Source organism: Eriocheir sinensis, chromosome 59, assembly GCF_024679095.1.
Source record: "Eriocheir sinensis breed Jianghai 21 chromosome 59, ASM2467909v1, whole genome shotgun sequence".
Taxonomy (NCBI): Eukaryota; Metazoa; Arthropoda; class Malacostraca; order Decapoda; family Varunidae; genus Eriocheir; species Eriocheir sinensis.
In genome coordinates, this window is record NC_066567.1 from 3,658,796 (window position 1) to 3,673,301 (window position 14,506).

The 14,506-nt window shown below is 44.4% G+C and overlaps 1 protein-coding gene and 1 long non-coding RNA gene across 14 annotated transcripts; both read right to left on the reverse strand.

Annotated features, from left to right (window-relative positions):
• Positions 1-1,250: 1,250 nt before the first annotated feature.
• Positions 1,251-11,128, reverse strand: LOC126985393 (uncharacterized). 2 transcript variants are annotated; one of them, XM_050840197.1, is made up of 5 exons: positions 10,056-11,128; positions 7,706-7,756; positions 6,928-7,011; positions 6,375-6,613; positions 1,251-5,530 (listed from the first exon to the last, which is right to left on the reverse strand). In XM_050840197.1, the coding sequence occupies exons 1-5, from the start codon at positions 10,198-10,200 to the stop codon at positions 4,568-4,570; spliced, it is 1,482 nt and encodes a 493-aa protein (XP_050696154.1). In that variant the 5' UTR covers positions 10,201-11,128; the 3' UTR covers positions 1,251-4,567. The 2 variants fall into 2 exon arrangements, with proteins under 2 accessions (XP_050696154.1, XP_050696153.1); XM_050840196.1 differs by having other exon boundaries at positions 6,922-7,011.
• Positions 11,129-11,296: 168 nt separating this feature from the next.
• On the reverse strand, positions 11,297-14,364 carry LOC126985396 (uncharacterized). 12 transcript variants are annotated; one of them, XR_007738680.1, is made up of 4 exons: positions 12,607-14,364; positions 11,962-12,434; positions 11,790-11,918; positions 11,297-11,746 (listed from the first exon to the last, which is right to left on the reverse strand). It is a non-coding gene; the product is annotated as an uncharacterized LOC126985396 (long non-coding RNA). The 12 variants fall into 12 exon arrangements; XR_007738677.1 differs by having other exon boundaries at positions 11,790-11,832; positions 11,876-12,434; XR_007738682.1 differs by lacking the exon at positions 11,790-11,918 and having other exon boundaries at positions 11,919-12,434.
• Between the last annotated feature and the right edge of the window lie 142 nt (positions 14,365-14,506).

The window sequence follows — 14,506 nt, forward strand, 5'->3', positions numbered from 1 at the left end:
CACTTACACAACATCACTCACTACGTATTTGAATTATGGGTTTGTTTGTCCGTTGACTTACTCACCTACTGACTGTGACTGGCTGGCTGACTGACTATGTGATTAACTGAATGGCTGATTGATTGACTGTTGACTGACTTAATAGCCGATTGTGACTGGCTGGCTGACTGTGTGACTGACAAACTGACTGTGTGACTGGCTGGCTGACTGTGAGTGGCTGACTGGCTGACTCAACTGATTGTGACATGAAGTAACCACACAATTGACTAGTTAACTGGCTGGATGGGTTTTTAACTGACTGTGTGACTAACTGATTTTGTGACTATATAACTGTGTAACTGATAGACTGACTGGCTGTTGTTACCTTCCTCACTCACCCCACCAACAAGTAATTAGAATGAGTATGTCACGAAGTCGAGGAATGAAGGAATGAAGGGGAAAGTGCAGAAAGGAAGAAGAATGGCGGGAGTGAAAATGGGGTAGGAAAGAAGAGATGAAAGAGCAAATAATTTAAAAGGAGGAGGAAGATGATGAAGGAAGGAGGGATGAAAGAGTAAGGTGCAATAAGGAAGAAGAATGGAAGGAATGGATGTAAGGAAGAAATGGAGGAGTAAAGAGGAAAAGGGGAATGAATAATAAAGCTGTAAGGAAAAGGAAGATGATGAATGAAGGAGGGATGAGAGGGCAAGGTGCAGGAAGGAGGAAGAGTGGGAGAAATGGAGTAGGAAGAGATGGAGGAGTAAGGAGGTAAAGGGGAATCAATATAATAAAGCTGTAAGGAAGAGGAAGATGATGAATGAAGGAGGAATGAAAGGGCAAGGTGCAGGAAGGAGGAAGAGCGGGAGAAATGAATATGGAGTAGGAAGAGATGGAGGGAGATAAAGTAGAAGAGGGAAGAGGAAGAACAGATGTGGAAGGTAAGGTGAGGAGGCAAATGAGGTGGAATGATAGTGACAGAAAGGAAGGTGTGAGAAATAGGTTAATGACACTCACTGTACTCACAATCACCCCTCCCATCACCATACCCTCCTACTGTCACCATACTATTCGTCACTATATACTCCTGTTCACGATACTAACTACTCACTTGTCACCATCCACTCCTTCTGTCACCATACTCATCATACTAACCATTCACTTGTCACCGTACATTCCTACTCTCACCATGCTCATGATTCATCCCTCCTCACCATTCATCCCTTCCATCACTATACTCACCACATTCCACTCGGGCGTAATAAAACATCACATAATTTTCCTCCTATTATACAAAAAAATACAAGTCCAGAATGACATCCTTCTCACATGTTACACCGTTATTCATAATTAAAGCTTTTATAACTTTTTTTGCATAATAAAAAATATGCCGTTCCTCGGTGAAGACCAGAAGCAAAACGTTTCCACCGGCAACTCAAGCAAGTGACAAGGGATAAGCTTTTTTTTTGTTTTTTGTTTTTTCCTGTCTTTTTATGCATTTTTTGTTTTGCACAGGCTGCAGCGATGAGCAGTGTCCACGTATGTAACAACAAAGATCGGGAAAATATCTATAACCATTCTCAACGGAAAATATCGTTCATTTGTTTGTCATCACTAGCCATCAGTAAAACCATAAAGCAGTTTAAAACTATCAACGTAAAAAAGGAAGTAGAAGCTGCGAGTACGTAGTTGTAAGAAACAGTCAAACGGTTGTCTTCTATCGTGGCGAGAGCGACTAATGCCCTAACATAACCTCTCCTCTCCAGGATTCGTCTTTTTATTGCTCTAGGCGTAATCCTAACACACAGGAGAGAGTGAGAATAAAAAATTATAAATAAATACCATCTGCTAAAAAACGCTGACATCACACACATAAAAACGGAAAAAAAAAAGTTCAAAGGATCACCAACATTCATGTACGGAACCCACGGCACCAAAATTACCTGTACCCAAGAGTGTGGTGAGTTTGGAAATTACCAGATCTATTCTGTACACATAAAGTAGCATTTATGAACAGTTTTAAAGATGAATAACCACACGCTATGTTAATCCACCATACGAGCTTTTAACAATGAACGACCTCACACTACTTTGTTAATTCAGCTACCACACCTCCCTTATAATACAAAGGTGTCAGCTGCCTCTGTGTGTGCTTTATAGTATTGTCACCCACTAAAAAGGTACAGATAGTTTTCTTACTGAGGGCTCCTCATCAAAGTATCATCAGTGTCATTTTATTTGGCTGTTAATGACAAAGGAATGCTTCAGGAACCCATTCTTACTTTAAGGATACCAGAATAAGGAACTATGGAGGTTTTCTCTTTGTCATTAACCAGCAACAGAATGACACAGCTGACACCACAGCACAAAACACACTTAGTACTGAGTGACTTGCTTTGCGTGGGCCTTGACATCTCCACGAACCCTTGCAATGGCAACACACAACTCAAACACTACACACTAAATACTCGATATCTCTCGGGGAACCTGCGCCGTAACTCTTGGGTGACAGTAACTTGGGCTGGCAGGGGGACGGGGATGGGAGGGGGTGGCAACACTACACCAGAACACTTAACTTTCTCGGAGGGGGATGTGTAGAGAATTATTACATAACAGTGATTTGATTTTCCGTACAACGCGCAACCAACGTCACACAGCACCACATCGGATCCAAAAAATTCTGTGCTACGGAACGTTTAAACAGTGCAGTGCCCCAGTGCATCTCGGGGCTGCGTATCGTACAAGTCTTGCGTCTCAAAAGTGAAAAATGGCTAAACTACAGTAACACGGAGTCTATGGCACCTCAACACTATACAGGAAGGTTTTCCAAATACACAGACACTATACCAAGAATCTGAAACCCTCTGGATTAAAGGAACTGAATACGTACATCTCTGTCCTACGACTGTGAACAAACTGGTAGGAAAGAGGATGCCTGTCGTGTGGACTTGTAGTATGTGGAGGAGTGTTCTAGTCTGATGAGTGGAGTGTACTTCACACCACATCACTGCATCTCTGTCGTGGGCGGGCAACTGGACTGTTTCCGTATCTTGTATGATGAGTATTAACACTAGTATGTATCAGGTTCAGCACCAAAGTTTCAAAATGTGGGTTCCCAGAACAGAAAATTCCTTCCACACCTCTAGAACATTAGGCAGCAGTTTCCCATTTGCTGCTATCACAGTCTCTTGCTGGTGGCAAAGCTCTCTAATACTGGACTGAAAAGAAGCAACGAAGCAACACACTTTGCCGGGCGGAAAACAACATCAAGAAAAGATCATCTTCGTCTTGATAGAGATTACACTTCTACTCTCACTTGGTGAGAGCACTTCACTGTAGCACTTCAGTTCCTCCCAGTCGCTGCATCACACACACACACACCTGCACACACACACACACACACACACACACACACACACCAACCAGCATCAGGTCACGTTCTCTACACTACCTCCATCACCACCACAGAAAGTCACCTCAGCCTCAGGGATCCAATAACCTAGTGAAAGCACCAGGATTTATTTCCCGGATTGGACGGGACAGATGGGAGCGTTTCCTTCCTCCCTGCACAGCGGTTCACCCGACAGTGAAGGAAGATGCACTGGGTCTGGAGTGAGCCTAAGCTTCTGCGGTGTTGTCATGAGAAGCAAATTTGGCTGGTGTTGAATATTCTTGATGAGCACCACCCTCGTTGTACAGATTGTCACTGTGCTGTGGCGGGAAGATTCTTCTGCATATAAATGTCTTTTTTTGAATGATTTGACTTCTTTGAGATCTTGCAGCAACTTCACTGAACTCTCTAAGAACAGTGAATTGTCAGTAGTTTCATAATGGAAAACTTGAGATCAGCTACACAGTATCTTTTGTGACTTCCTGGTACAATTTAATGATTGTGATACTTCAACTCCAGCTTTGAAACAGATTTAGTTAGACCTGTCTAATACTGAGCCACAGAATTCCCATGGGAATATAAAGTTTGCAGTCACAAACTTTTCTTGATCAGGAAGGAATAAACACATGCTTCCCACTGAAAACATTACTCATACTTCCTAGTGAATCACAATTGCTTTCCTTTGGCCACACCATATCACTGCATATTCAGATAGAGGAAGAGACAATTCACAGAATCCTCAAGTGACACGGAAGATAAAAGTTAGTAACCAGAAGCACAAACCGTCTTCTCGGCAGCACTTTGCCGAGGAGACAAAGTGGCAGGGAAAAGGTGGACATGAAAGATAGCTTACATTTGGGAAGATGTGAAAGCTAAATTGTACTATTTCTGTCTGTCTGTCTGTCTTTGTCTGTTAAACATGAAAGACTAGTTGGTGACTACACTTTACCTACAACCATCAAATATAATCAAGTACAATCTGATTTTGCCAAGGAGTTCAGCATCGGCATCTGTGGCCATCCAGGTGAAGTCCACAGTGACTTTACCGCAACTTTTGAGTGCTGACCGACCTTTCCTGCCTCGGGGATGAACAAGAGTCAAGTAAGTCAAGTAATGGCAGGCTGGACACATCCATATACACAACATTGTGAGCTTAACATCTATGGAACCAAAGGAGAAATAACAACATCAAACGGAGATTCAGCTTGAGGCGGCCTTGTTCTGCAGCATGATGGACACCATGCGCTCCACCGCACGCTTGAGGCCCAGGATGTTCTCGTTGAGGGAGTGGCCCATGGTGCGGATGTTGGAGTTGAGAGTCTTGAGCTGCATGTTCATGTCTCTCTGAGCCACCAGCAGCTCCCAGTCAGGGCGGCGGAATCGGCTGTAAAAGAACTTGGCTTTCCTCTGCCTCCACTTCCTCCTCTTGCTGAGTGTGATGGCAGTCTTCTTCTTGGGCGGCGCCTCGTCATCCTTAGTGTTGTTTGTACCTTGTGGGGCTGCTGCCGGCAGCTCCGTGGGGACGTTCACCTGAGCCAGTGTGGAGGTTTCCCCGGGCTGGGTGTAGGTGATGTAGCTCTCAGAGCTCATGGACAGCGGCGTTGTACTCTGAGGCTCCAGCGGCACCGAGACAGGGGGCGGCAGCGGCGGGGGGACGGTGGGGGTGTTGAGGATGGTAGGGGGCTGAGGGTGCACTGTGGGGGTGGTGGCTATGGGGGGCAGGAAGTGGTGCTGGGTGGTGTAGTGTGGCGGGTGGAACTGGGAGGTGGCGTCCAGCGGCAGCAGGTGACTAGTGGAGTGTTGAGCTTCTGAAGGTGGGAGGGACGGGTGGGAGGGGTTCACTACGTAGGAGATAGGGCTTGTGGCCAGGTGCCCAGGGGGAGATCTTGTGGACGAGGGGCCGGCCGGGAAGCTGTAGGGGGCGCACGGGATGGTGCTGGGGCACTCTGCCATCGAGGGGGAGGAGGCAGGCAGAGTCTTGGGGGTGGTGACATCAGGGGAGGGGGGACTGGGAAGGAAGTCTGGAGTCACTGATATGGTCTCTGGTCCCGACGCAGGAGAGGCCACAGGGTTGGGGCTCACCTTGCGGGACATGGCCAAGCGTTTCAGGTTCCCGGGGGCCGGCAGTGACGGGGTGCTGTTCTTGATGATGTCATCCATCTCCTGCAACACACCACAACACTGTCAGTGAGCTTTGTTGGGTAATATTAGGCATGTTGTTGTTGGTCAGTGCCAGCATAAAATTTAAAAGATATGGACGTGGAATTTAGCTTGATCATGAATACGTGCATTGGAAATGAGTTATGTAAGAGATGCATGTGGTGTGTCAAAATGGGATGGAGAAAGTAATGAAGACGAGTATAACAGCCACAGGAGTGGATTGTGGAGTGGTTGAATGGGTAAAACTGGGCATTCTGAGGTGGTTTGGACATGTGATAAGAATGAATAAGGATGACTTCCTGAAGTGTGTATGAGGGTAGGATTGAAGGAAAGGGTATCAGTGGGAGACCACCAGTGAAATGGATCAATAGAGTGGATGAGTGTTGGAGAGAGAGCTGGCAGGCAAGGGGCTGGACGAGCTGAGAGGAAGTGCCCGGACAGGGAAAACTGGAGACGCTTCAGCCATGTTCTCCCCCTTGGAGAAGTTCCCACCAAGGGAAAGGACGTCAAAGATGTAGATAGGTAGAGACTGTTATGCAAGCATTGTCCTAGTTCATCTTTTTTTCCATAAACTTTTAGATTCACCATATGGTTAGCTGAAAGAATTATTAACAAACCTTTTATGGTTTGCTCTTTATTCAGCAAAAATCAGATATTTGCTAAAGGCTATAATCACTGACAACCTAAAACTACTAAAATATTTCAGTTTTAAGATCCAGTGCTTGGTTCACATTTGGTAAAACCGTTTATCCTTACTCTATAAACAGAAAGTTACAAGAGAGCAAACAGTAAAGTATTAGCAAACCACAGTAGCCTCCTAAAGCATCAACAAGGCTAGTGTCACCACCTCAAAGTACTCCCAGCTGATTTTCTCATCTCCTTTGCGGATGGCTCGGTAGAGGACATTTTTGTACGCTTTGATCAGGTTGTGCCACTTCTTCTCCACAGTGTAGGGCGTAACATCATAGCCCTTCTGGTTCATCTTGTCTGAGATGTGCAGGAAGGCATCACGCTTCTTGGTCACCATCCCACTCACATTGCGGTACTCATTGATGAAGAAGTGGGTCATCTCGGAGTCCCAGGGAGCTGCAAAAGGAGGGGGTGGGATGGGAGGGGCATGGAACACACTCACAATGAATAAATGGTTGTCTGAGCTGTATTGTATCCTTAAGGATGTTCTGTCTGCAGCCTCGAGACTAACCCTGATAACATTTGGTTTATTTTTGTATCTGTTTGTTCCCTACATGCTTGCAAGTCAGTCTTGTTTACACTATTATATTCAGATTACTAAAGGAACATCAGCAAGGAATGTTTACTATTTATCTCACTACCTAGTGAATTAGTTTGCTGACATCAAGAAACTGTTGCAACATTGATGGCCGAAAGACACTGACCCTCACCTTTGCATGTTTTCTGTGGGCGGTCGAAGGGTCCAGCCGAGCCCTGGCGGGAGCAGTCTCCTGACTGTCCTGGGGAGCAGCTGGCTGCGAGGGTTAGACCAATGTTAACCTTCAGCCTGCATGTTGGTTTAGCTCTAACTCGAGATGTGTGAGCTCGTTTCTTTCTGGTTTGTAGACCCCAACATTTAAACCTACTCATTTGTCATTACTTAAATCTGGTGAAGCTATTTCCTTTCCAGTATGTTTGCCTCATATTGTTGTTACTCCTGAAACCAGTCTGCCATCATTATAGGGCATGTGGTGTTAATGGTTTGGCATAAGGCTACAAGCTGCTACACGTAACCTTGACGAGGCTGTGCTGAAAGCTTTGACTCCGCTTGAACTGCATCATTAACTTAGAACAGTTCTATCCCTAAATCTAAACTTACTGACTTCTGCCCTGGCACACTTGAGTCACAAACACAAACAAACCATTTATTTCTCAACCGTACAAGTCCCTGAGGACACACTTGAGAGTCACAGTACTCCCATAACCCTGTGAGGTGCTGGACCTGAGGCTGCTGTGCAGTTATCAACATTTACAAATAACTAAGAGGCTTATTGAATCATTAGTGGCACATGAAACTGATCTAAACCTCATCGTTGCCTCTGAGGACTCCATTTTTGGCATCCTATCTTTGAGATGTTCATGAAAAAAAAAAAAAAAAAAAAATCATCTCCACAGCTTACCAACCACAAACCAGTAAATTCTAAGCACAACCAACAGCAGCATCTTTACCTTGGTCTTCCGTGCCATGCCCATCAAATACTTCGTGGCAGTACACTGGCTCTAGAAATGATGGACAGCTGTCAGAACATTGGCTACGCAAAACAATAAACTACAAAAATGGCAGAAAAATCTTGCACATAAAAAATGTTAAGGGTTTGAAGTAGACACTGAATTGTTTAGTGTACAATGTGCCTGGAAATGTGTATTGAAATTGTATGTTGAAGCAGGAATGCATATAATTTTATTTAGCCATAACAATGAGTAATTTACTAAACACTGAACCTGTCTTTAAAGTAAACAAAGACGTTCTGTCTACAACATATTATCTATTGAAAAACAATCTGTGTTCCTTTTTACATTTACTTTACTCTGACAACACAAAACCATCTAATCTTAGAACAGCTTGAATATTAGCTGACACTTCCTGTATACAAACTTGATATAAAAATAACCTAACCTAACATTAATATCCATGATTAGTAGTAGTGAAAGTGGAAGAGTTTCTAGTGCAGCAAACTTAATTATTGAGCTAAGCATTGTCAGAGGAATAGCTTTAAAAGTGGGGGCATGTGTGGGTAAACTAAATTAGAGACAAGGCACCCTCTGACTAGGACGACCCCACTTACAGCTAGCCTCTAAAAATAATAAGATGAAAAATAAAGTAACTAGCAGTTGCTGCCCTTTAAGTGTTCATTGTTCAGTGACAGTTTACCAAAATATCAGTCAGTGCAGGGCTGTTAGGGAGGGCCATCGTAGTAAGTAGAGGGCCATGGGGGGGGGGCAGTCATGATGTGTGGGGCCATCAGGGAGGTAGAACTGTCATGGTATTTGTGGGGCCATTATGGAGGGGCATCATGGCATGTGTGGGGCCATCAGGAGGGGGCTGTCATGGTACAAGTGGGCCCATTTGGGAGGGGTGTCATGGTAAGTGTAGGGCCGTCATGACATGTGTGGGGCCATCATGTAAGTGAAGGCTGCCAGGGGGGCCAGTCATGGTGTGTGTGGGGTAGTCATGTAAGTGTAGGGCTGTCAGGGGGAGCCATCATGGTACGTGTGGGGCCGTTAGGGAGGGGCGCCATGTCAAGTGTGGGGCTGTCATGATGTGTGGGTTGTCAGGTAAGTGCAGGGTCATCAAGGGGGGACTGTCAGGGAGTGGCATCGTGGTAAATGTAGAGCTGTCAAGGAGGGATATTATGGGGGGCTTTCATGGTCAAGGGCAATCCTGACCTGACACTGGGTAAGGTGTAGCAGGTAGTGCAAGGCAGTGAAGAAACAGTTAGCTTACCAAGGCATCAAGGGTGGATTTAAAGGTCTACAATTTAGCACATTTGACAGAGGGTGGTAAGGACATGCAATGGGGAAGCCATCCTGGTGGTGCTAACAGACTTGAGATAGGAAGATAAAGGAACAAGAAAAAAAAATCAAATATGAATCGACAGGTTTGACTGATAGGAGGGGCATTAGGTGGGTGGACAATGGCGGGCAGTGGAGGATCTGTCTGGCAGTTCATACAGACTTAACAGACAAGATTAAGAAACATAACAGACAGAATAGTGATAGGAGAGAGGATAGAGACTGGATAGGTAAGAAGAGAGAGGCTAGGAGGGAGGACAGTGGCAGGCAGTGGAGGAGCTGTCTGACAGTTTACACAGACTTAACTTGACAGTGATAGGATAGAGGACAGAGAACAGAGGCTGGACAGCTAAGAGGGTGGACAGTAGCAGGAAGAGGAGCTGTCTGGCAGTTTATACGACAAGATGAAGACACACATAAGACAGAATGGTGACAGAGGACAGAGGCTTGACATTAACACAAGGAAGATGGACAGAGGCAGGCAGCGGGGAAGCTGTCTGACGGTTCATACAGACTGGACAGACAGGATAAGGACACAATATAGACAGAACAATGACAGGGACAGGGATAGACAGTTAAGACCGAGGACAGAGAACAGAGGCTTGACATTAACACAAGGAAGGACAGAGGCGGGGAGTGTAGGAGCTGTCTGACGGTTTGTACAGACTTGACAGACAGGATAAGGGCACAGAACAGACAGAACAGTGAAAGAGACTAGAGGATAGACCCAGGACGGAGAACAGAGGCTGGACATTAACACAAGGAAAGACAGAGGTGGGGAGTGTAGGAGCTGCCTGACGGTTCATACTGACAAGACAAGGGCACACACATTAGACAGAACAGTGACAGGGAGGAGACAGAACAGAGAAAAGAGAGGCTGAACACTAACACTAAGAGGATGAACAGAGGCAGGCGGGCGGTGACCAAAGCGAGTGGCACTGCAGAAGAGCCTCCCCAGCCCGCCATTGGCACTCCCCCCAGAGCCAGGAGAAGCCAAGCCACGTACCTGCCTGCATCTGTGCCATCTCCTTGGGCTGGTACTCCATGAGGGTGGTGGTGACCCCGTTGGCGAGTAGTGGCGGGGACTGGTAACCCATCTTGGGGTCACCTCCCGCTGGTGCCGCCGCTGTCAGGGCAGTGTAGTGAGGCATTGCTCTCCCTCTCTCTCCCGTTTGCCTCCCTTCCTTACACCTTTCACGGGCCCAGGGTGTAAATGGAGACACTTTAAATATCTCCCGCCGCCACTCTTGTGTAGTGAGGCATCCTTCTCTCTCTCTCTCTCTCCCTCTCTCTCTCTCTCTCTTTCTCTCTCTCTCCCTCAGCGTGAGAACTCCTCCAGTATGGTTGCCAGCGGTCACCCTCGTTGCAAGCTCGTTCTTTAATTCATGGCGTTAGTTGTGGGTTTTGGCGTGTCTCCCTGAGCCTGCCCATAGTGCCGGTGCCGGGAATTATTGATGTGATAGCGTACATTACATGCGCCGCCCAGGAAATTATTGCGCATTTATTTCTCACCGCGTCCCTCTCTCCCTCTCTTTCTCTCTTCTCTCTCTCTCCCTCCTTTCCTCCCCCCTCGGCTTCCCTCCCTTTCCTTCCGCTGGCGTCGACCCTCCTTCCTCCCTCCGTTCCCTCCACACATCAATGCAGCTGCAACAATGTCCTGCACCGTTCATCACGACCTGCTGTGACCTGCCTGGCCTGTGACCTGCAGCGCCCATGACCACTGCAGGACATGGATGCAAATTGGCTCCAGGACACACATGGCATTATGATTTATTTCCCGTGTCCTTCTTCCTTCCTCCTCCCCCGTCTTGGCTTCCCTTCCACGTCCAGCAAGAACAAAGAAGGGCGTGGAGACGGTCCCATGTATTGCATATTAATGGCCCCGCGTCGATAATCCACCTTGTGCTCCATTTACCCCTTAATCTAGCTCCACCTGCCCCCCTTTAACTCATATTCCTCCCCCTTAGCTTATACTCCTCACTACCTTTACTTATATGGCTGTATGCTACTTACACGAGGTATTTTAGGTACGGTATATGTGCCATTTACCCCTTAACCCCTTAATCTAGCTCCACCTGCCCCCCCTCTTAGCTTATACTCCTCCCCCTTAGCTTATACTCCTCATTATCTTTACTGTATTTACTTTACTGTATGCTACTTACACTTGTGGTATTTTAAGTACGGTATGTGTGCTCCATTTACCCCTTAATCTATATAGCTCCACCTGCCCCCCCCCCCCCCCTTAGTTCATATATTCCTCCCCCTTAGCTTATACTCCTCACTACCTTTACTTATATGGCTGTATGCTACTTACACTTATGGTATTTTAGGTATATGTGTTCCATTTACCCCTTAATCTGTAGCTCCCCCCTTAGCTTATATCCCTCCCCCTTAGCATATATTCCTTCCTTCTTCAACTGCATTGGGTTCCTATGCACTTATATCTACTGCTACTTACACTTATGGTATTTTTATGTGTATGAGAACATCAATCCATCTTGTGCTCCATGGATCTGGCCCCCCTTATCTCATTATCCTTCCCTTTAGCTTATATTCATCTCTACCTTTACTACTGGGGCTCTCTATGCACTCATATCTGCATTGCTACTTACACTTATGGTATTTCTAGATATATGAGAACATTAATCAATCTTTGTGCCCCATTTACCCCTTAATCTTGCTTATATTCCTCACTACCTTTACCACTGTCCCTTATTTTCTTGCTTATGTTCCTCACTACCTTTACCACTATCCCTTATTTTCTTGCTTATATTCCTCACTACCTTTACGTCTATCCCTTATTTTCTTGCTTATATTCCTCACTACCTTTACCACTATCCCTTATTTTCTTGCTTATATTCCTCACTACCTTTACCACTGTCCCTTATTTTCTTGCTTATATTCCTCACTACCTTTACCACTGTCCCTTATTTTCTTGCTTATATTCCTCACTACCTTTACCACTATCCCTTATTTTCTTGCTTATATTCCTCACTACCTTTACCACTGTCCCTTATTTTCTTGCTTATATTCCTCACTACCTTTACCACTGTCCCTTATTTTCTTGCTTATATTCCTCACTACCTTTACCACTATCCCTTATTTTCTTGCTTATATTCCTCACTACCTTTACCACTATCCCTTATTTTCTTGCTTATATTCCTCACTATCTTTACCACTATCCCTTATTTTCTTGCTTATATTCCTCACTACCTTTACCACTATCCCTTATTTTCTTGCTTATATTCCTCACTACCTTTACCACTGTCCCTTATTTTCTTGCTTATATTCCTCACTACCTTTACCACTGTCCCTTATTTTCTTGCTTATATTCCTCACTACCTTTACCACTATCCCTTATTTTCTTGCTTATATTCCTCACTACCTTTACGTCTATCCCTTATTTTCTTGCTTATATTCCTCACAATCTTTACCACTATCCCTTATTTTCTTGCTTATATTCCTCACTACCTTTACCACTGTCCCTTATTTTCTTGCTTATATTCCTCACTACCTTTACGTCTATCCCTTATTTTCTTGCTTATATTCCTCACTACCTTTACCACTGTCCCTTATTTTCTTGCTTATATTCCTCACTACCTTTACCACTGTCCCTTATTTTCTTGCTTATATTCCTCACTACCTTTACCACTGTCCCTTATTTTCTTGCTTATATTCCTCACTACATTTACTACTATCCCTTATTTCTTATGTCTTTACTGCTACTAACGCTTATGGTATTTTTTTAGGTATATGAGAATATTAATCCAGCTCTTCACCCCTTACAATAGTCTGCCCTTAGCTTATATTACTATCTCTATTTCTATGGCTGTCTATGCACTTATATATGTACTGCTACTTACACTTGTATTTTTAATTATATGAGAACATTAAATCATTTTGTACTCCACTTCGCCCTTCATCTAGCTGGGTCTGCCCCCGAATTGCCTTATATTCCTCACTACCTTTACTTAAATGGCTGTCTATGCACTTATGTCTGTACTGCTATTTACACTTATATCATTTAAAGGTATATGAAAACATTAATTCACCTTGTGCTCCATTTACCCCATAATCTGGCTCCATATATGTTCTCCCTTAGCTTTATTTCTCAATATTGTTTATTGATGACTGATTATGAATTTATATATGTACTGCTAATTACATTCATGGTATTTGTAGGTATATGAGAACATTAATCCTCTTTGTGCTCCATTTACCCCTTAATTTAATACCACCTGCATGTCTCCCCTTGGCTTATATTCATTATCTTCTATGGCTGTCTATGCACTTAATATATCCATACTGCTACTTACACATGGTATTTTTAAGTATATGAGAACATTAATCCTCTTTGTGCTCCATTTACCCCTTAATTTAATACCACCTGCATGTCTCCCCTTGGCTTATATTCATTATCTTCTATGGCTGTCTATTCACTTAATATATCCATACTGCTACTTACACATGGTATTTTTAAGTATATGAGAACATTAATCCTCTTTGTGCTCCATTTACCTCTTAATCTAGGACCACCTGTCTCCCCTTAGCATAAATATTCCTCACCACCTGTTCATTGATGGCTGACTATGCAATTATATCTGTACTGCTACTACACTTATGGTATTTCTAACTAAGATCTGGGTGTCATGGCTTCTACAAAATTATGGTGTTTCTAGGTAAATGAGACCTGAGTGCTTTGTTTCACTTCAAGGTTTGGCTGCTTCCGGTGCTCACAATTCCCTCTCATATTTTATTGTCACGAGTTTGTCCACAGGTCTTATACCAGTGCAATACATGTTAGTTATTACAGACTGACAGCTTGTTATTTGATCAGTATTGTCTTTTTTATTAATTGGGGTGATTGGCTTGGTTAGTTATCCCTGCCTAATCACTTTCTTGAGTTTGACAAATGGTGGTTACTTTTTACATAATATCCTGAGTGATTTGTGGGTTTATGAGGACCATGTTATATAAAAAGTAGGCCATAGCATATCTCTCTACCGGCCGTCTGGGGGGTTGCCTTCCTCCCAACGAAAAAAAAAAAAAAAAAAACGTGTAGCTACCATGTTAGAGATTCAAAATTAACTGAGTCATAGCTTTAAGAGGCCATTGGCGGCTTCCAAAAATGCAGACAAACCCACGTGGCCATGCACACGAGGTACAGGAAGCCCCAGACATAGTTACAGGCTGAAAGCGCATTACAGACCCCCCCATTAGGGAGCTTCGACCCCCGCCATAACCTTGAGAAGAAGAGAAGCACCCAGGATTCTGCATTATCACATTTTAAAATGCCTAATTCTAATAGTGTGGTTGACTGCTGGCCACACTACTCTAGGCCACACCAGTATTATATCACCCGTTTGGGCCATATATAAGACGAGATAACAGGAAGGAGAAGCTAATAGGAATATTAATGACAAACTATTGATTAATGGGAGAGTCTGGCCACACGGG